General features: G+C 38.6%; 1 protein-coding gene across 5 annotated transcripts in view; it reads right to left on the bottom strand.

Annotated features, from left to right (window-relative positions):
• The window catches only part of MME (membrane metalloendopeptidase), a 132,280-nt gene that overhangs the window by 31,610 nt on the left and 79,250 nt on the right, over positions 1 to 21,420 (bottom strand). For all 5 annotated transcript variants that reach the window (XM_084769748.1, XM_084769747.1, XM_084769750.1 and 2 more), the window contains exons 6-15: positions 21,333 to 21,420; positions 21,114 to 21,232; positions 19,682 to 19,747; positions 8,089 to 8,223; positions 6,117 to 6,218; positions 4,477 to 4,613; positions 4,274 to 4,367; positions 2,822 to 2,950; positions 1,935 to 2,033; positions 853 to 933 (exon numbers count right to left, since the gene is read on the bottom strand). The exon at positions 21,333 to 21,420 is cut by the window's right edge and continues 8 nt beyond it. In XM_084769748.1, the coding sequence (XP_084625874.1) occupies positions 853 to 933; positions 1,935 to 2,033; positions 2,822 to 2,950; positions 4,274 to 4,367; positions 4,477 to 4,613; positions 6,117 to 6,218; positions 8,089 to 8,223; positions 19,682 to 19,747; positions 21,114 to 21,232; positions 21,333 to 21,420 (1,050 nt within the window). The remainder of the gene's footprint in view (positions 1 to 852; positions 934 to 1,934; positions 2,034 to 2,821; positions 2,951 to 4,273; positions 4,368 to 4,476; positions 4,614 to 6,116; positions 6,219 to 8,088; positions 8,224 to 19,681; positions 19,748 to 21,113; positions 21,233 to 21,332) is intronic.

The following is a 21,420-nucleotide window of genomic DNA, read 5'->3' as shown; positions in this document are numbered from 1 at the left end:
AGAGCAAGCAAACCAAACCAAACCATGAGCTTCTTTTGCAAACGGGAAAGGATGAGTGGGCATTCTGGCATGTGAACCTCCCCATGACACTAGTACTTGGTGGATGATCAGCAGTCATCACTGTCATCTCCGACCTGGGGGCATGTCACCTGCTATGACCAAAGTGTCATGTCATCATGGTGGTCACAGGATAGCAATGACCATGTGAGCCAAGTCTGATCACAGGTAGCAGGGGTCTTTAACCAACATTACCCCTTTAACAGTTAAACTACCAGGGAGAGCAAAACTTTTTTTTTTTTGGTTCTCAGTTACATTTGGGTTTTAATAGAAGCATAACGTCCAATACCCACAGGGACACTAATTAGAAAGTAGAAGGCTTTTTGACTGTTGTAGCCCGGGTAAGCCTGGGACTCATTACTTAGACGACTTCTGATGCACTGAAGGAGTAGTTCTCAACTGTCCTAGCGATGTGACCCTTTAAGAAGCTTGCTCATGTTGCGGTGACCCCAACCATAATTTTTTTGTTGTTGTTGTTGCTACTCCATTGCTGTAATTTTGCAAGTGTTACAAATCGTAATGTAAAAAAAAATTCTTTTTTTGAGATAGAAGTTTGCCAGAGGAGTTGTAAGCCACAGGTTGAGATACCATGTTCTTCTTGCCACTATTAAAGTGAAATACAGAGAAAACAAACACAGTCTACTAAGGTGACAAGGAAAGCTAAGTTAAGTTTGGGTATCAGGATTAAAGGCATTAGATAGAGATTGCGGAATCCGTGGCTTTAGGCTGTTTTGCCGTGTCGGGCATTCCTGAGCTACCTTGCCACCAGTCCTGCGTAACACTGTTGAGACTTACCTCAACGTACTCATTATTCAGTTTGTTATCATTGGTAATGATGTCATCGGGATAGCCGATCCTTTCCTTAATTGCCAAGGCCTGTGAAAATTACAACATTGGAAGAGGAGATACAATTATCTCCGTAACGGCAGCCTTCAAATACAAACATCACACTTTCATAACCAGCAATTAAATAGCCTGATGTGCTACTTCCAAATGGAGCACCTGACAGCCCCAACAGTGTGCTTTGCAATGGCCCTTTGCTTTAGCTGGAAAAATAAAAACAGGCTTGGAATTTAGCTCCCAATACCTTGTCGGCCCTGCCAGGCTGCAGCTTTCCTGTGGACGCTGACAAAAGCCATTGCTCCGTGTGTAAATGTTTTTGTTTTGTTTATGATTTTTTTTTTCTCTGCAGACTTTTCAATTTTATAGAATGGGTAACATTTAGTGCTCCCAATATTGCAGGATATAATTATCTTTCCACTTCACTGATTCAACTGAGAAAACAGATGAGGGCTCCAGGAGCTTCGTGCTAATACACTCCTGAATATTGGTTCCTTCAGTTTTTACAGTCCCTTTCTTCCCCAAAGTCACTGCAGTGCTTCTCGGGTTAAATGAGTGACATTTAACTGCATGAGAGGGAAGTGGCTTTCTTTGATATCTCCCTCATATTCATCCACTATTTATTATTAGTCCTATGTTATTATTTTAAACGTATTTATTTTAATTATTCCCTTCCTTGTTTCTATTTACTGTTTCACCATCCTTCTCTGACACTGAGTCTCTGACTGTCTTGGGACTCAGCGAGCAGGCTGGCTGCTAGTGAACAGTGGGGACACATCCATCTCCACCTTCCCAGTACAGGAACTCGTAAGGTGTGCCACCACATCTACTATTTCCTTTAATACAGTGTTATATTTATTATTTTACTATTTTTAAACGTGGATTTTAAAGATAGGACTCAGCTCCTCATGTTTACAAGGCAAACATTTACCAGCTGAGCCTCTAGGAACATTTTTATTACATTTTTTCATAAATATTTTTAAACTTAAATCTTTTCCTATACCTATTTTTTTTTTATGACCCTGGCTGGCCTTTACCTTCTCTTCTGCTTTCTTTTTTGTTTCAGCATCCATCCAGGTGAGGTCGTCTAAAGTCTGAATAAAAACTTCCCGGATTTGTGCAATCAAATCTTCAACCTCAAAACAAAAAGATATTAGCTTATTAATAGTCTAATATAGAGATACAGTCCATGAGTTCATTCTTCATTACAGTTTTTAAAAAAAAGAGCTATGTGCTACCTTTCTAGATGCAACAGTATGCTAAGAAATGTAAATTTACAGATGAAATGTGACTCTAAACAAATGGATGTACATGAGCATGTGGGATTTTTATATCTTAAAGCAAGATTGCTATTTTAAAAAAATCCCCAATTAAATAGAGCTTATTACATACACAAAGCTAAAGATCATCACCAGAATGTCCTGATTCTTGCTGCCTTCTTAGAAGACAAGAATATTAGCTTTAACTGTCACCAGTGTTTCAATTAAGCAAGAAGTAGCATTTCAATAACTTGTTTTACTATGCCCTTAGCTCCATTGTCTTAATTTCAGTAGCAATTAGAAACCAAGATACCTTTCTGGTACTTCAAATAAACTGTGGCTTACTCTTTTGGTATTTAAGTAAGTGGTTAGTTGGGGAAGGGACTACTCTGTAAGTCTAATACATAACTATGTACATTAAAGCCAGTGCTTCTGGGAGACAGATAAGTAGTCTCAATTACACCACATGAAGGCAGAGACCCAACTAGCCTTTGAAAGGGTACAAGGTGCCAGCTGTTGAGAACAGCGGCATATTTACAATCCACAGATTCGTTGCCTAATTACTAAAACTTAAGCAAGAATGGGAACAATTGTAACTGCTGCTCAAACAAATGAGCTGCTCAGGGGTGCTACTTGGGCGCTGCTGAGCTGTGCTGAAGCATTACCACATGTTTGCTCTCTCCTGCAAATGCTGCTTCCACGTAGAGCCTCCCCACAGCGTTCTCCATGTTCCCATTAACATAGTTAGCACACCGTCTCCACGTTGCTGTTTCTGATGTAGTGCCGTAAAGGGCCTATAAAAGAGAAAAGGAAAAATGGCATCTGACCAGGATCCAGGGCTGGTGAACAGCCAGAACATGCAGTTTGCAAGACTCTAGTCTTTCTGTCTGGCTGAAGTTCCTGCTGTGCTCATGGCTTCGTGTTGCAGAGTAGTTGTCCCTAAGCTACAATAAAATGTAATCTGACTGGATTGTTTACTTAAAAAGGGGGGGGGGGGCTTGTGCAAACAAGGTATCTTTTCAGAGGCATGTCCCTGTAGAACATTTAGCTATTATAAGTTAATAACCTTCAGGAAAGCTTTGGGAGAGAAAATGCAACACTGGACCCACTACACAAACGTAAATGTGAAGCAATGTTCAATAAAGGAACAGAAAGGAAATCTTATACACCAGGAAACACATTTCTCCTTTTAATGTTTTAAGTGAAGCTCAGGTTCTGTAGGAAAACAATATATATATATTGATACATTTTAGTATCAATAAGGGGATTGGCTTAGGTAATGAGAAGTGACTGAAGTAGCTCTTTTGCAGTGTTTATTTATTTATTTAAGACAAAGTCTCACGTGGCCCAGACTAGCCTCAGATTCACTATGTAGCTGTGAAGGATGCTGGCCTTTTGATCTGCTCCACTTCTTAGGTGCAGGTACTGCAGGCGGGAGCTACCAGGTTTATTATTTTCTTTGCTTATTGGCTTTGTAAAAAATGATGCTCAGGCATGCACACAAGTGAGCCACATCCCAGCCCTGTATTAAAATGTGTTGGTTTTATTTTTAGTGGAGAAATTGGAACTTTCAAGCAGTTACTCTTTGCCAGGACACCAAGCAGCATGTTAGGGTTCTTCTTCCTCAGTTCCTACTGCCCGCTTTCTTTACACTAGGACTGAAACAATTGCTGAGATAATGTAGATACAGCCTCGCAAAAGGCTTTGGCTTTCCAGCTTCAGGTTGGCATACTCCCTACAAAGCCTATCGACAAAGAAATTTGTCTTTATATATGTGCAGTGTGCTATGTGCACCTGAAAATCAAATCAACTACCGAATATGGCTCAGCAATGGATTTTTACACACTAGCAACAACAAATCAATGCAGTATGCTTTTGCACAAGTACACAGTTAACTCCTTACAGGGCTATGAGCTCACGATTCCAGAAAAAGACCAGCATAGGGTGAAAAAGCCCAGGAACAGTGACCTCTTCCTACACATGAGCAAATTAACCAAGTCTGGGCATTTTGTCTCTTGAGAATGACCAGCACATTCTAACGTTTACATGGCAAGCATTTATAACCATGTATCTCTTTATGGTTTTAAGTCTTAAGAAAAGAGAGATTTTGTCTTCACCTTGCGGAAAGCATTTCTGGACTCCTTGTAGTTTCGGCTGAGGCTGCTTACAAGATCCATTATGAACCTCCAGGACATTAAATTTTGAAGATCTCTGTATAAAAAAACCCACCACCCAGCAACAAAAAAGATGAGGCTGCAAAGCTTCTAAAGACCGATATGAAATGTAAACTTTGAGGACGTGGGCACTCTGACATACTTACCTGGGAGAATATTTGGTAAGAATAGGCTTAAGTTTGGTTAAATATTCTGGAGCATAAACAACCACTTCTTCCTCATTTTGAATATTAATATTCACAGTTGACATGATCTCATTTGTGAAATTTGACCAGCTGAATGGCTGGGGAAAAAGCAGGCATAAAACGTTTAGTAATTATGGCTTTCTCTTCTTGGCTCCAAGAATTATGGTTAGAAAATCACACACTAAAGGATGTCTGCTGCATCGAAAAATGCTTAATATAGTACTCAGTTTGTTTTTGAGATTTTTTTTGGTCAATTGTTTCAATCAACTTTTGAATAAATATTAGTTATGCAGCACGATCACTTAGAAGAATTAACCAAACCATTTAAGAGCAATACCAAATCTGTTTGGCATACAGAGCATACAATTAGAAATTAGGCTCACTGTCATCTTTTCTGTAAGAAAAAAAATTTTTTTTGAAAAAGAAGAAAAATACAACTTTAAAAATAAAGCTTCCTTGCCTTATGAAAATGCAAGTTTATACAAACTGTATTTTTAATGGTGGATATTAATGAACAATTCATTCAAACGCAGCAGTGCACCCGGTAGAGTGACTAAGACTTGCTACAGCTGACATGCCATGGAGCCCGACAAAGGGACGTGCTTTGGAGCTGTTCACCTTAGTCCTATAGCTAGGCATACAAGTTTTAAACTTCAGTAGCTAAGGGGAGAATTTCTAAAAGATGGAATCTGGTCTATTTTTCCTTATGTGGGAATTGAAGGTCTAAGAGCCTTAGTATCTTAGGTTCTCATCTATGTACACAGACGCCCTTTACTGTTCAGGAAGTGTCAGGCTAAAGTACTTGCTTTCCTTTGAGGATCCTTTGGACCCATCTTTCAAAACCTATTTATTTAATACACTTTATCAACAGATGTATTTACGAAATGACTAACTCACTAAAAAGCAATCCGATCATTTAGTATTACAGAATTAGGATAAAGAGGATGCTGGCTGTGGGAGTTTAAATGTATTTCTCCAAACATGTCTTCATGTCCCAGCCATGCGAAACTACTGCTGCTATTACCAACACGTGCGCGCGCGCGCGCGCACACACACACACACACACACACACACACACACACACACACACACGAGACAGTGTTAGAAACTAACAAAAATAAGCATGTCCTGTAGTTAGTAGACTCTGAGACAGGTTTTCTTTCACTTTCTGACTCTGTTTGTGAGTTTCGCTCTGAGCACCTCCATAGCGGGACTGAATGAGAACATGCAAAGTTTTATGTGTAAACTGTGCATTTCTAAGAGTTAAAAGGAAATTTGGTGTCTTCTTGCTTTTCAGTTCCACAGAATGACAATGTAGCGGACTCCCAGAAAGGTCTGTACCTTCTCCAAACTCTTTTCTGATACAGTATCTAAAATTTTGTAAATTTCCCTTAAAAGAAATTTAGCTTCTAAAACTCATTCTATTTATATACAGAAAAAGCAGTTTTAAAGCTGCCCCTGCCTCAGGACTTCTCATGAAATCAAACAGTGTCACTGAAAATCATTTTGAAGCTAATCATTTTAATAAAGGAATGTAATGCTGTGATCTCAGGAGATGGAAAAGGAAAAGGGCATGCTAAACTTGAAACCTTCCTACTTACCTTCTGATTGATCTCTAGAGAAAAGTTCTTTGGGAGGTCAGCCATTGTCATTTTGTTATAAAGCAGCATTGGGTCATTCCTGTCTTCGGGTTTAGTTGTAGCCTATGGATTTAATGTTTGGTTGTTGTTTTAGAAAAATATAATCCTATATAATGGAAGATAAAGTATAGAGTAGGTATAAGATGATTTGATTGGGATTCAAATTTGACCACTTTATGTATATCCTATAATAATTATAACATTATTTAACCAGATTGTCAAGCTTGAAATTCTTCAAAAATCAGTTTACATCTTGGTAACTGTCCAAAGCCACCTAAGTAATGTTGGTGGCTAATGGACAATTCATTTGGGTCTGCAGCTGTTTACATTATAACTTACAAAAAATACTCATCTCCAACATATCTAACTATTGGCTCCTGCCCTTACTTTGTATTTCAGTATTCTAGTTAGAACTAAGCCATGAGGGAGGGCAATGTGAAAGTTTTTTTTTTTTTTTACAGTGATTTATGGTAGTTGGCACAGCAAATTCTTAGTCTACAGCAGGTAGGTTGCAAATTGGCTAAGAAGAACAGCCACTCTTCCTGCTTTTGTGACCTCCCTTCCTTCTTCTTTTTTTTTAATTAATTATTTATTTTTTTAAATATATTTTCTCCCTTCCTTCTGACTAATGACCCACATTCAATTGCAACCAAGTAAATTTTGTTCACTGAGTCTAAAATATAACATTATAACAGCAACTCCTAAGTAAGTGCTGGGCATGAATAAGAGCAGTTTTAATCAGGAATACTTAAAAGGAAGGTGTAAAATGAGAACTGTGTGACAATGCCTTCAATGTCCTGTTTGGATAACTTATCTACTCATTGATGAAGACAATCAATACTGAGTATCTCCTTCATATAGGGCAATATGCACACTGTTAGATACACGTGAGTGATACAAAGATGACCCTAACCCAACCTCAGAGCCTAAGGCCGGAGGAATCCTAATACAGCGCTAAGCATATCGGAGGCAACATAGAGTGACTATAGTAGAGCCAATGCTGGCCAAGGGGAAGATGGTCTGAGAACATAGGAGTGATAAAATCCAGGACAAAACCCTGTTCTCTTAACGATTCCGTTTTCCTCTGAGAATCACAAGTAACCTATCAGATGTTCTCTATGGCGTTACTCCTCCAAGCAGGCTGACTCTGCTTGGGGGTGGGGTTGGTTTTAGGTAGCCCCAGAAATATCTAAAATCATTCTCCATGATCTTAAGACTTCATTCTTCAGACGATGCCAGACAGCAATTATAAGCAGATGGGGACGTAAGAGAAGCGGGTTTGGCTTGCACCGTTAAGGAACTTGGAGGCCAGGTTCAATCACTGCCCTGCATATTGACAAGAGCCAGAGTTCACTCGCTCATGCCTGCAGAGCCCTTTGAAGACTCAGAGAACAGAGAGCCATCCAGTGTCATCCCTGGCACTGGGGGAAATGCAGAAATACCCTTGGGTCTGTTGCTAAGGACTTTCTGTTTTCCCTGACTTCGGCAGTCTGAGTCTGAAACTGGTGGCACCGCTTTGGCCTATAATCAAGTCCTTAGCAGAAAGATGGAGATGATCTCTGCAGACACTTTGTATTTCAAAATAACATAAAGTAAAATTGTTTAGAGAAACTGTCATGTTTTTGCATGTGTCTTTCTGCATCATAAGGGCATCTCACAGTCTGAGTATAAGATTTTGATGCAATTGCTACTGTATATGTAGTTTGTGATGCACAGCTTGTTTACTATTTGTCAAACTTAGTGTCTCTCTTGTATTTCAGGAAATTCTATAGTTTCAAAGGTTCTCTGGAAGTTAATGATCCATTACTAGCCTATGCATTTTTATCACTGGGTTAAAGAGCTACAGTTTTATTTTTAAAATAGCATAGAGAAGAAGGAATGGAACAGAAAGTAGATGATATTATTCAGTATCCCAGAAAAAAATATGTTTTACATTGGCAATTTCTTTTTCCAATTCCATAACTCTGTTCATTTCCAAGGCGAGCTGGTTTTCATCAATAGGCAATCTTTTTTCCTGACGAATTAGTCTGGCCACAGAAATCATAAAATCCACATATGCTGTGCAAGCCTGCAAGAAATAAGTAATACGATGTTAAGGAACCTTCTGGTAGTCATCATGGTACATGAAAGGTTTTAAAATATTAATTTTTGGTAGCAAAAAAGGCACAATAAAATAGAAATATGTTCTAATGACTTGCACAGATTCATTTAATTAGAGCAGAGACACAGCAACAAAATATTACCTTAAATATTTTAATTTACACTCATTTGGCTATGGAGATTGTTGTTTTCAATAAATTTATTTTGCCTTTATAAAAATACAATTGTAAAGCACTTGTTAAGTAATTGTACACAACACTTCTTTCCCTTTGCTAACCTTTTTCCTTGAATTGACTTTACTCAAACAGATATGCAAGTCATTCTTTCAGCAGTTAAGAGGAGATAGTTGCAAGTTCATAGAATATGATCAGAACATCTTCATAGATTCACTGGGGCAAACTAACTTTTTTTGAGACCGATCTCAGGACTTCACCCAATCCTAAGGTTCTAATTTTTCCCATACTAACCCCTACTACTAAGATACCATAGATTTAGATACCACCTTGCTCCCCTAAACTCAGTTTCTTAACAGCTTTTCTTCGGACACAGTTCAGTTTATAAGCAAGAGTTATAAAGTATTTGCATTGGCAACCTTTTGTGGGTTATACAAATGCCTATTTGAGTTCACTGACATCAAGACCAGTGGGAATTCAATCCCACTTCGGCTAAATCTCAACATCCTGCTACTTATTGTCCATTGTGATGTAGCAGCAATTAAACTAATGTGTGATCTTCTCATCTCACTTAAAACGGGCCCAGATTCAAGTTTCCGGCAGGAGCTTTAGTCTTAGTAAAGGAGGTGACTGTCATCAGGGGAAATCTGCCACACAACTCGAGGAGGATTAGTGAATGAGCCTTTGAAGCTTCCAAGGCTTGGTATCTGAGCTAATGCAAACGAAGGCTATGATATGTGGTAAAAGGGTATACCACTTTCAGTTCCAGCAGAGTCTTACATCCCTACTAATGGATTATAATGTCGAGGTACATGTGTATTTACAGGTGCTCATCATCAAACATAAAGCAAACAGTAAAGTGAAAACATGCTGTCAAGCAAGAGCCTTAGATAAAATAAGCAATTACTATGAATATCAAAGATCCAATGTACTTCTACCAATGACCCTCATTAAATGCTAAGTGGACAGTTCCCTGGAGCCCCGGGCTTTCTCTGTTGAGGGATATACTATAATGTTATGACTACTTAGGCAGTGCTTCTGTCCATGCTTTTTAATAGGATAAACTGTTTGGGGGAGGGACTGTGAATTTGCATTCAGAATCTCAATCCCTAAAGTAATTTCATGTAGGCTATTCCCAATTTCACCCTTTTCCTATTAAAAGCTAGTCAGAATTCTTGTTTTCCTTTAATGTAAACAAGTGTGTCTGGGTTTATACCTCATGGGACCACATAGTCCAAAGTAGGAGAATGCAGTATTTTGAATTACCTATATTTCAAAGGATATAAATCCACCTACTTTCAGCAGGGAATTATTACTGGATATGAAGGAGATGGTAATTTGAATTGTCTAATATCCGTCTTTTGAGATCTCTCTTTGCTATATGAGATACATGTTTGTTAATAAGGGAAGAAAGCAGCAAGCATCCTTCTGTGCACTTTGCTGATTCTGCAATCAGGTTTTTACTCATTATAAATGCATCTGATGATTGTGGAAGCTGGACGGATAACATCACAAGACGACCTTTTAGGCCTATTGAAAGCTCCTATTGCTAGCTGCTGAGACACTTGGGTAGAACACAGTGCTTTGCTGAATGAGTTTCAGCCTGGCAAGTATTTCTAATTAAAACACATATTGTAGCATCTTTTCTTTCTGAATTCCTGTAGTAGTTGTCAGAACTCAAACTCATTGCTGCAAGAGTCTAACCTAAGGATTTACTTTCCCTCATTTTTAAACATGTAAAATATCAAATGATATAAAGTAGACTGATTTGGAGAAAGTGAGATATTTTTAAAAGTTCAATAAATTTTCCTTGCTTGTGACTTAGAGAAGAGTTAGTGTCAGGGCAGGGACAAGAATGAGCTCTCATTTTTAAAAGTTATACTTTGAAGATACAGAAAATCAAGGGTCTTCCAGTGGAAAAAAACTTGAAAACATCTAGTAGTCCTTTGTTTAAAAAAAGAAAAAAAGATTATAAATCTTAGCACTGACGAAAGTAGTTTTAAAGGGATAATTGCTTTTAAGAGGCATCATAAAATCCATATAGTAGTAACCTTTGTGGGGTTATAAACTATACATTAGCAAAAATAATATTTACTAATCCTAATATCATATATTATTGCTTTGGTTGGAGTGATTTCCATATTACAGTAGCAGATAATGGTGTTTATAAACTAGTTCTATAGAAGTGGCAACTCACCCCCCCCCCCCCAACCTGGAAGGAAAGCTGATATTTATTAGAATCGAGAAAGAGGAACACAGCACAGCCATTTTACTGCTATCCTTCATATTTTAATATTACTGCTAATGAAAGACAGCCAGATCCAGGAAAGAGAAGAAAGCTCTCCAATCTGATTAGCTGATATCTGGGTACCCTGGTAGTGACTTGGAAAGACCAGGAGATTTATATCTAGATATTCTGTTTGTGACACTCAGGTCTTATCGCTTTTGTGTCTTTTCCTTCCTTAGAAGAAAATCTAGACAGTGTAGACCAAGAAGTAACTGAAGAGTCATATAACTATGTTCTGGTTAGCCATTATGCTGGGGGAATATTACATGCTATACAGGAAGTTCACTGGTAGAATCTACAAAGTGTACCAAATAAGAAAGATAGGTCTTCTTTGAAGGTCTGGCTAAAACCATCTGGTCCTGGGCTTCTATCGGTTGGGAGACTTTTAATGTCTGCTTATATTTCCTTAGGGCTTATAGGTCTATTTAAGCTGTATACCTGATCTTGATTTAACTTTGGTAAGTGGTACCTATCAAGAAAACCTTCCATTTTGTTTAGATTTTCCAATTTTGTGGACTACCTAATGATTCTTTGGATTTCCTCAGTGTCTGTTGTTATGTCCCCCCCTTTCATTTCTGACTTTGGTAATGTTGATATTGTCTCTCTGCCTTTTGATTAATTTGGCTAAGGGTTTATTCTATCTTGTTGATTTTCTAAAAGAACCAACTCTTGGTGTCATTGATGTTTGTATTGTTATCTTTGTTTCTAATTTATTGATTTCAACTAGCAGTTTAATTATTTCCTGCCACCTACTCCTGGGTGTATTTGCTTCTTTTTGTTCTAGAGCTTTCAGGTGTGTTGTTATGTTGCCAGTATGCAATCTTTAATTTCTTTATAAAAGCATTTAGTGCTATGAACTTTCCTCTTAGCACTATTTTTATTGTGTTCCATAAGTTTGAGTATGTCGTGCATCCATTTTCATTGAATTCCAAAAAGAGAGAAATTGAAGAAGATACCAGAAGATGGAAAGATCTCCTACGCTCATGGAGCAGTAGGATTAACACAATGAATATGGCCATCTTATTTAAAGCAGTCTACATACTCAATGAAATTCCCATCAAAACCCTTAAACTTCATATGGAAAAAGAAAAATCCTGGGCAGCTAAAACAATCATGTACAATAAAAGAACTTTGAGAGGTAGCATCATCCCTGATCTCATGCTATACTTCAGAGCAATAGTAATAAAACCCACATGGTACTGGCATAAAAATAGACAGGTTGATCAATGGAATTGAACTGAAGTCCCAGAAGTAAATCCACACACCTATGGACACTTGATTTTTGACAAAGAAACCGAAATTATAAAATGGACCAAAGAAAGCTTCTTAAAAAAAATAAATGTTGGTCTACCTGAATGCCTGCATATAGAAGTATGCAAATCCATCCATATCTGTTAGCCTGCGCAAAATTCAAATTCAAGTGGATCAAACACCTTAACATAAAACCAGCTACACTAAATCTATTAGAAGAGAAAGTGGGGGAAATTCTTTGGCACAGGAGACAACTTTCTGAACAGAGCACCATCAGCTCAGGCACTAAGATGAACAATTAATAAATAAATGGGACCTCATGAAACTGAAAAGCTTCTGTAAGACAAAGGACACAGTCAAAAGGACAAAAAGACAGCCTGAAGAATGGGAAAAGATCTTCACTAATTCTGTATCTGACAGAGGGTTGATATCTAAAATATATAAAGAACTCAAGAAATTAGACAACAAACCAAACTACTCAATTAAAAAATGGGGTACAGAGCTAAATAGAGAGTTCTCAAGAGAGGAATCTGTAATGACTGAGAAGCACTTAAAGGAATGTTCGACATCTTTACTCATCAGGGAAATGCAAATCAAAATGACTCTGAGATTCCATCTTACACCAATCAGAATGGCTAAGATGAAAAACTCAAGTGACAGCTCATGATGGCAAGGATGTGGAACAAGGGAAACACTCCTCCATTGTTGGTGGAAGCATCAACTTGTACAACCACTATGGAAATCAATTTGGCAGTTTCTCAAAAAAATTTGGCAATAGTTCTACCTCAAGACCCAGCTACACCACTCCCAGGCATACACCCAAATGATGCTCCACTATACCCCAAGGACACTTGCTCAAGTATGCTCATAGAAGCTTTATTTGTAATTGCCAGAAAATGGCAACAACCAAGATGTCCCTCAACTGAAGAATGGATAAAGAAAATGTAGAACATTTACAATACAATGGAGTATTACTCAGCTATTAAAAACAATGACATGATGAAATGTGCAGGCAAATGGAAGAAACTGGGAAAGATCATCCTGAGTGAGGTAAGCCACACTCAGAAGGGCAAACATGGTATGCACTCACTTATAAGTGGATATTAGGTATAAAGTACAGGATAACCATGCTATAATCTATAGACCCCAAGAAGTTAAGTAACAAGGTAATGCCCAAGGGAGGATGCTTGAATATCACTCAAAAAGAAAAGTAAAATAGACATTTGGAGTAGGTAGAAGGAGGGAACTAGATAGGAGAGGGGTATGGGGTGAACTGGAGGGATCAAGTGTGGGGAGGATGGAGAAAGAGAGAGAGAGAGAGAGAGAGAGAGAGAGAGAGAGAGAGAGAGAGAGAGAGAGAGAGGAGGGGAGGGAGGGAGAGGGAGGGAGGGAGAGAGAGAGAGAGGGAGAGAGAACTGGGAGAGTAAACTGGGGTCACTGTGGAGGGATTCTCTGGGATGAGCTAGAGATCTAGGAAATGGAAGCTCCAAGCCATCTATGAGGGTCACCACAGCTAAGACTCCTAGCAATAGGGGATGTGGGACATGAAACAGTCACTTCCTATAATCAGGCCAGGCTTCCAATGGAGGCATGGGGATACAAATCCAGCTACAAAACATAAGACCCACAAATTTTGCTGTCTGTAAGAGGTGCAGGGATAAAGAAGGAACAGAAAGTGAGGAAACGGCCAACCAAAGACTGGCCCAACTTGAAACCCACACTATGGGAGAGAGCCAACCCCTGTCATTAATGATACTCTGCTATACTGGCAGACAGGGGCCCAGCATAACTGTCATCTGAGTGGTTTCACGCAACAGGTGATGAAAAGAGATGCAGAGATCCACAGACAAACTTTGGATGGAGCTCCAGAAACCTCATGGAAGAGGGGAAGTAAGGATTGAAGGAGCCATGGAGGTCAAGGACACAACAAGAAAACCTACAGAATCAACTAACCTGGGCCATAGGGGCTCACAGAGACTGAACAAAGGGCATGTACAGCTGGACCTAGGCTACTTACACGTAATGTAACAGATGTACAGATTGGTCCTCTAACAATGGGAGCAGGGACTGTCCATGACTCTGTTGCTTGCCTTTGGATCCCTTTCCCTTAACTGGACAGCCTTGTCTAGTGTCAATAGAAGATGATGTGCCCAGTCCTACTACAACTTGATATGCTAAGGTGGGTTGATGTCCATGGGAGGTTTATCCTTCTCTGTGGAAAAAGGGATGCTGGCATAGGGGGAGGGGAGGGGAGATGGGAGGACTGTGAGGAGAGGAAGGAGGGGAAGTTCTGATAGGATGTAAAGTAAATTAATTAATGAAAGAAAGAAAGGAAGGAAGGAAGGAAGGAAAGAAGGAAAGAAAATAGGACTCCAAGCATGAAAGATGGCCTTCCCATTAAACAACATATAGCTGTTGGCAGAGAGAATAGCTCTCCACAGAGGCACTGTGCATGTAGATAGAACTGCATGCTTATTCTGAGGGACCAGAGATGAGACATAGATGAATCCAAGAACAACCCAATGATAGCACTTGAGGAACACAGGACCCAAGAGGATCTGCCTTGGCCCAGGGAGGGGACTGGGGCTGTTAGGTTATCAGAAAGAACCTGCAGGTTCACAAAAGATTTTCAAAGGTTGACTGTATATGCCAGGAACCAGAAGTTTTAATGAACTGCTTTGAATCTCTAAAAAAAATTTTCTTTTCAAATTTACTAAGTTGAAATAAAATGGTACTTTATGTTTCACTAAATGCATATACCAGGACTGGGTAAACCTTCTGGGTTTCATCTCTTTCTTCGTATGCAGAAAGAAGAAAATGAGTTCAGCAGTTTTCCTTGTATCTTATATATGTCAACACTAGTGAATAGAGAAACTATGGAGGGCATATGTATTAGCTGAGAAACTTAAAGAACACGTTTTATTTATAACCAGTAGAGCATCTTGTCAGTTGTCTTAGACCCACTTGCCCTCATCAGAGTTCACAGCCCTCTTTCACACTGATGATCAAATGGCCTTCTTCAAGCCCTTCTGTATTACAGTACAGTCTACACACTGCAGCCAGACAGATATTTTTAAAAGCCAAATTGAATGGAATCTAAATTGCTCATTTACTTATCCACTCATTATCACATCACCATTTTATTTTCATCTTACTGTCTCCTCAGTTTACTTTTTGTTTTTCCATTATCTCCTTTTTCACTTGTCTCCTTTACTCCTGCATTACTTGAGTTCAATGATAGCAAAAAAAAATGTTGTTTCTGAATTCTCACTAGAAAACTTGTCACACTGATATAAATTCAGTGAATATTTACTAAATAAAAATGTCAAAGTTAAAATATTAATATATTAAAAAGGATTCACTCATTTCCACTTGATCAAAACACCTCCAGACCATGGCAGCTTTAGTAGCTTGCACTTTGGGTGAGCAAGCTAGGAAAATGCCCTTTATGTTTAATCTCAATTCATTTTAGCTTGCATTTTAGCTTGTATCTTTATGACTACAAATCTCAGCCTGTGCTCTTTCCTGGAATTTAGTGAATTGAGGGAGGAGTGTCTTTTCTCAGATTTAAACACACAGGCCTTGGGATATGTGTGTGACCATGTTTCAAGCCATTTATCCTTATCCCGAGAATACCTCCATGTTTTATGAGCCTATCAGTTTTAGAAGAGTTCTAAATTAAATTACAGCTCTCTTCTCCTCCTGCCTCTTTAAACATGCCTTGCATCATTTTAATCCATAGCTTCTCACCTCCAACTTGTGCATCCTGACACATTTTTTTTTATTCATTTTATTTTAATTGATTATTTAACTAATACATGGTTCAACCAAATATTTTGTTGGTGGATAAACAGAAAAAAATAAAATAATCATGATGACTTGTCTTAAAGAGCAGGATGCAAAGCCTGACTGCCCAGAGCCCTGTCATCGGTACATACAGAGCAGGAATAGGAACCAGTGCCCTAGGCTATTCTGTCTTGTCAGACAGACATCATTACAGAACATAAGAATATCTGTAATAATAGCTAAATATTCTAACTTTACAGCCTACAGATTTCTGTACAAAAGAGGCCAAGGTAATTAAATTTGATGAAGTGAAAAGGTAGAAAAGAAGAAGCCTTGAGAGCAATCTTAATTCATCCCCAGGAAAGAGCTCAGGGCCTTTTCTTGAGGAGGGCCATGTCTTAAGAAAGTTAATATCATTTCTGTTTATGAAATGGGCTTTCTCATGGGAGATGGTTCGTTGACATTCCAAGAATGGGAAGGATCATCTTTTGCTCGTAATTGTTCCCATTGTTTTCTCAGAATAGATGGTTACACTTCTGTTTTGCATCTCACTGTCTTATAGAGAACAGTGTATCATTAACTGAGCTCCTCAAACAATCAGATTAGCCATGGATTCTCTTGCTACAAGAGAAGTCTAGCATGAGAGACTCCTCCCCAAACTCAGTTTTGAGAACAGTTCTCTGTCACAGACACGGTGCACTTGTGTTCCCTTCTGACAAGTTCATTACAGGTAATTTCTTGAGATTCAGTATGTACCCTCATTATCAAAAAGCTAACAAAGACAACAATCACAACTTTTCTGGTTGAACTGACCTCCTGGAGCGCTCTCTCTCTCTCTCTCTCTCTCTCTCTCTCTCTCTCTCTCTCTCTCTCCTGATATTCTTAAATGGTATGTATAGGTTACCATGACCACTAAATGACAACAAAACCATGTTTTAGGCTAAGAGAAATGAAAAACTGAAATCCAATGAGTCATCAGAAGAATATTTATGAAGATGTGTGCACTGATGACAAATGCTGCTTTTTGTTCATTTTGCATATCTACTCTCATTGGCTGTACTACAGCCTCATACCATTGTGCATTCTCTTCACAAGGAGCCAAACAGGCCTGAGTTAACCCTTCTCCTTTTCTTTTGTCATTGTCTTCTAGAGTTTTCAATGCCCTTGCTGTTCCAGAGAGAAAAATTGCTAAAATCCATCTGATCAAAGCCAATTCTTCCTGTTCATATTATTAGATCTATTTGTAATTTTAGAATGCTCAAGAAAAGAAGAAGCTGACGTATGCTACTTTTGATGGCTTCCCTGATGCATTACTAAGCATTTAAAGGCGAACCAGGGCCAGTGTTTCTCAAACTCTTCCATAAAACTGAAAAGTGTGGAAAAGTTACAAACTAACTTTATGTGCCCAACTCTGATTTCAAAGCCAGGCAAAGTCACTATGATAAAAGAAAACACTGGGCAAATATCCATGATAATGACCAGAGTAAAATACTCAGCAAAATACTTATAAGTGTATGATAAGTATTTGACAGACATTAAAAAGACTTTTACCCATGACTAAGATAGATTTATGCCAAGAAAAATTATACAAGTATCACTCAATACCAATCGATCAATAAGTATTACACACTATTTTAACCAATTGAAGTACAAAACCACATGATCATCTCAAATGATGAAAAAGTTCAACATGATTTAAAAAAAAACTTTCAAAAGCATAAGTTCAAAAGCAACATACTTGAGCACATAAAAGCCATAATGATAAGTCTACAGCTATCACTAGACTTAATGGTGAAAAGCTGAATGTTTCCTTCCAAGGTCAGAAACAAGACAAGGACTTCTGTTCGAGATAGCTCAAAAAATCTTAACCAGGACAGTAAGGCAAGCACATGAAATAAACAGTAACTGTGTAGAAAAGGAAGCGGCAAGATGTCTGTTTGACAATGGATAATCCTATACACAGAAAATACCAATGGTGTCAGGTGTCATCAAAAATAGTGCGAAAACTGAACACAGTTAAAAGAAAGCAGGGCACAAAATCGGTAGCATTTATGCAAACAAAAATTGAACTACCTGACTTAGAAATGAATGAAACAATCCAATTTACAACAGAATCAAAATCAAGGAGGAAATTAAACTGACCGTTTCCAGCCTCCTGCATATTTAGTGGGAGCAACATAACAGCCTGGTCAGCCTTGGCCGCAGAATAAACCCATTTCTTACAAGAACAAAGAAATTTATTAATTAAAAAGTTAGAGGAAATAGTCCAGCACTTTCTTTTTTTCTAGTTCCCTTTAGCCTTAACCATGACTATGGCAGAAGAAGATAAGGCAGACTAATGTAAATTCCAGAGGAGGCTGAGATTAGAATAAAATTAAAGGCAGCTGAGGCCTTAGGGAGTCCCATGAGTCTTATCTTACTTAGGCTTCCTGCTTTGAGATTGGAAAGGGAATTGCCTCAGGTGTTGTAATTTTGAATGTCTTTGGTATCTTGGCTTAGACAAAACCCAGTCCAATACAAACTTACATGCCTATAGAGACAAGAAGGCCAATATAAATCAAAGAATCCTCTAGAATCTAGAGTCTAGATTATGGTTACATAGACCTGGGAAACTATGCTCTGTGGACTGACTAGAATGGCTCTGGCTGCACAGCCTTCTGAAAATGACAATTTAGGGCTTCTAATTCTACAGACCTAGCAAGAACTATGTGTGATCAAGTAAGGGCCCACTTCTGTAATGGATGGATAATTCAAAAGTTCAAATAAAACAAACCTTGCAGCTTAGGTAAAAAATGCATCTGTATCAGACTCAAAGCCCAAAACAGCCAGTTTGTCCCATGTTTGACACTGTGACTAACACAATATAAAATTCACAAAATATACTATCATCTTTATAAAAATCTTATCAAAGGGAAAAAGGAAGAAACTTCAACACCTTGACTACCAGGTAGAGTTGGAGATCAGAAATGTTAGACTAATAAAAACGAACTAAGGATGGGGGGGGGGGAATAGCAGTTTATAAGAGTACAATTGTAAATATAAATGCCCTTGAGCTGAACATGGTAAGGTAGGATGTAATACTCTGCCCTGATTTTTTAACTCTGCAACAGGAAGCAGCTGGACTGTTTCACAGCCAACAGCTGCAGCCCACCAGCAACTAGGTTACTGAGATACCCTACATCCGTTTAGTGGCTGTGCTGTTAATTGTGGCTGTCAATATCATGATGTCTGTACTTTTCTTCATTTTGGTATTGTGGATCCACTCTAACAGATGGCTTAGTCCATGTTATTGGAACTTAACAGGAGTGAATTACACAAACATTTTTAGTGAATAATTTTAGCTAAAATGTTTCATCTTCTGGGGCCCCTTCCATCAGTAAGCAAGATCAAGTTCACATGAGTCTAAGGCAGCAAAGCTCCGGAGATAGTGGGAATGCAATCCAGCTGTGTGAACTGTGATCCCACAGCTTAGGGGCTATGGAAAGGGACCAGGTATTCCTATCTTCATAATCCTCTGAAAGACTCAGAAAGTTCTGGAAGGGTACCTTTCATTCTACCAGGTAATCCTTAATCCTTACTGATAATGCTCTATACTGTGATTAATCTGACACCTTTGGCTTTCTTAAAATGATCCAGTTTAAACATGAATGGAAATGTTTTAAATTGACTTTTTAAAATAGGTCATGTGACTTAAAAATGAAGAATCAAAACTCAAATGAGAAATCCCAAGCTTCCTTCTTTGACTTCCATTAGTCAGTCGCAATGTTCATTCTGTCAAAGGAACTTCTGCACTGTTTGGCTTTGGTTTTTTCCCCATCAAAGAACATAAGGAGTTTTAAATTTGGCTCTAGTCCTTTTCATTATTAAAGGTTTGCACAGATGGCTCTGTAGTCTGTGTCTGATTCTTTCCTTCCCCTTCTTTTATTTACCTCTTTATATATTCCAGTACACTCATAGTAGTCTCTGGAAGGGAGGCCAAGTCGAGGCTGGTCAAACTATAAAAAATATACATCAAAGAAAATGAATTAGTCATCAAGTCATAAAACATTTGGAGAAAACAGAACTAGGTCCATCCTCCCTGCTGTTTATAAGGGTGATGGTCAGAGATGGAGTAAATAACTATGAAAAGGTTTCTACACTACTTGTAAATGTAAATAAGCAGGCAGTTAATTAATCTGGAGGATCTCATTGTGGATGTGTGAATGAAACTAAAGGAAACTTGAACCAAAAATAAGTGGGAAATGAATTTTTATTCAGAGCAGCAGGTACAACCAAAAGTGTAGGAAAATCCTGGCCCAGTGAGCTCCAAAATTACACACTTACAGAACTCCTCAGCTTCTGGACACTCTAGTGTAGTCCATTGGAGCCATGTTTGTTTGCCCTACCCTTAACTGGGGTACATTCTTACTGGTAGAAGTAGGTCATATTCCTCCAAGTTTACTTGTTTCTGATTTGGTGAAGGCATGAAAAACCACCACGGTTACTCTACAACCTATCTGCCAGTATAAATCTCGCGAGAAAATTTGAGATTGTGTACCAAAGAGAAGACTCCCACTAGGATGCCCCCAGAGGTGTGTGCTCAGTGGGATTTTAGCAGGAGCAGATGGTAGCAGGGCATGTGAGAAGACACTCTCTACTCTCTTCCTATACGTGTGCTCCACTTTGGCCACCGGCGATAAGGCTAAATGGGCACACAGCCAGCTTCATGAGACTCACTCCCCTGCAGCATATGAGAGAGTGGATGCCATAGCAAACCAGGGCACCAGTAGATGAAGGTGGGGACCCCTGCAGCTTTGAGGATTCCAACCAATCCAGGGGAAGTATACAAACACAGAAAAAATAATGTGTAGAAAGAGCTGTAGGACATCTCCACAAGAAGAGTCCCTAAAAGGATGGTATTTTATTTACCATAACTGAGATTAAAAGCAGAGGTAATTGTTAATAAGAAGTAAAACTGTGTTCAAAATCCCCTGTAGAGTTTTTATTGTAAATCAATGGGGAAGTTTTGGTTTCTAGGCCTACATTTCTGTATGTAAACCAAAGCACAAAGCATACAAAGAAACTGGGGGTTATTTTCATAATAAGAGGATCTATCTGAAATGAAGACAAGAAGGTGAGAGGTAAATGTCTAGAATATATCCCTAAGAAAATCCTTTGAACATGGAACCTCAGGGTTGAGAGCCAGGGCACAGATTTATGACACCCTAGCTCACCCATTGAAAGGGAGAATTAGCCTTCCTCAAATATCAATGAAAACAATGCACGTGGAAATTTCATTTATGAGTTAGAGATAGCTTTGGCTGCCTGACACACACACACACACACACACACACACACACACACACACACACACACACTTACATGAATTATATGCTGGGTAGAATTCTTATCATCGGTGCCAACAAAAAAATTAATGAGGACTTTTTTCCCATATTTTGAATTCAGCTGTGCAATGGATTTCTCAGCTGACCAAGAAGTACCTAAAGGAACAGAAGTGAAACATGTTTTCTGAGGCTTTGTTTCTTTAGCAATAGCATAATGTGGACATTATTAACTTAAAAAGGAAGGAAGTTGCCTTACCATGTGTTTGATCCCAGTTTTCTGATGCTACCGGCCACTCATATATATCTGGCAACAATCTGAGTAGAGGCTGTCCCTCTCGGCTATC

The sequence above is a fragment of the Acomys minous genome (assembly GCF_964271855.1).
Source record: "Acomys minous genome assembly, chromosome: 19".
NCBI lineage: Eukaryota > Metazoa > Chordata > Mammalia > Rodentia > Muridae > Acomys > Acomys minous.
The sequence above is the reverse complement of the archived record's forward strand: the minus strand, read 5'-3'. Positions and strand labels throughout refer to the sequence as shown.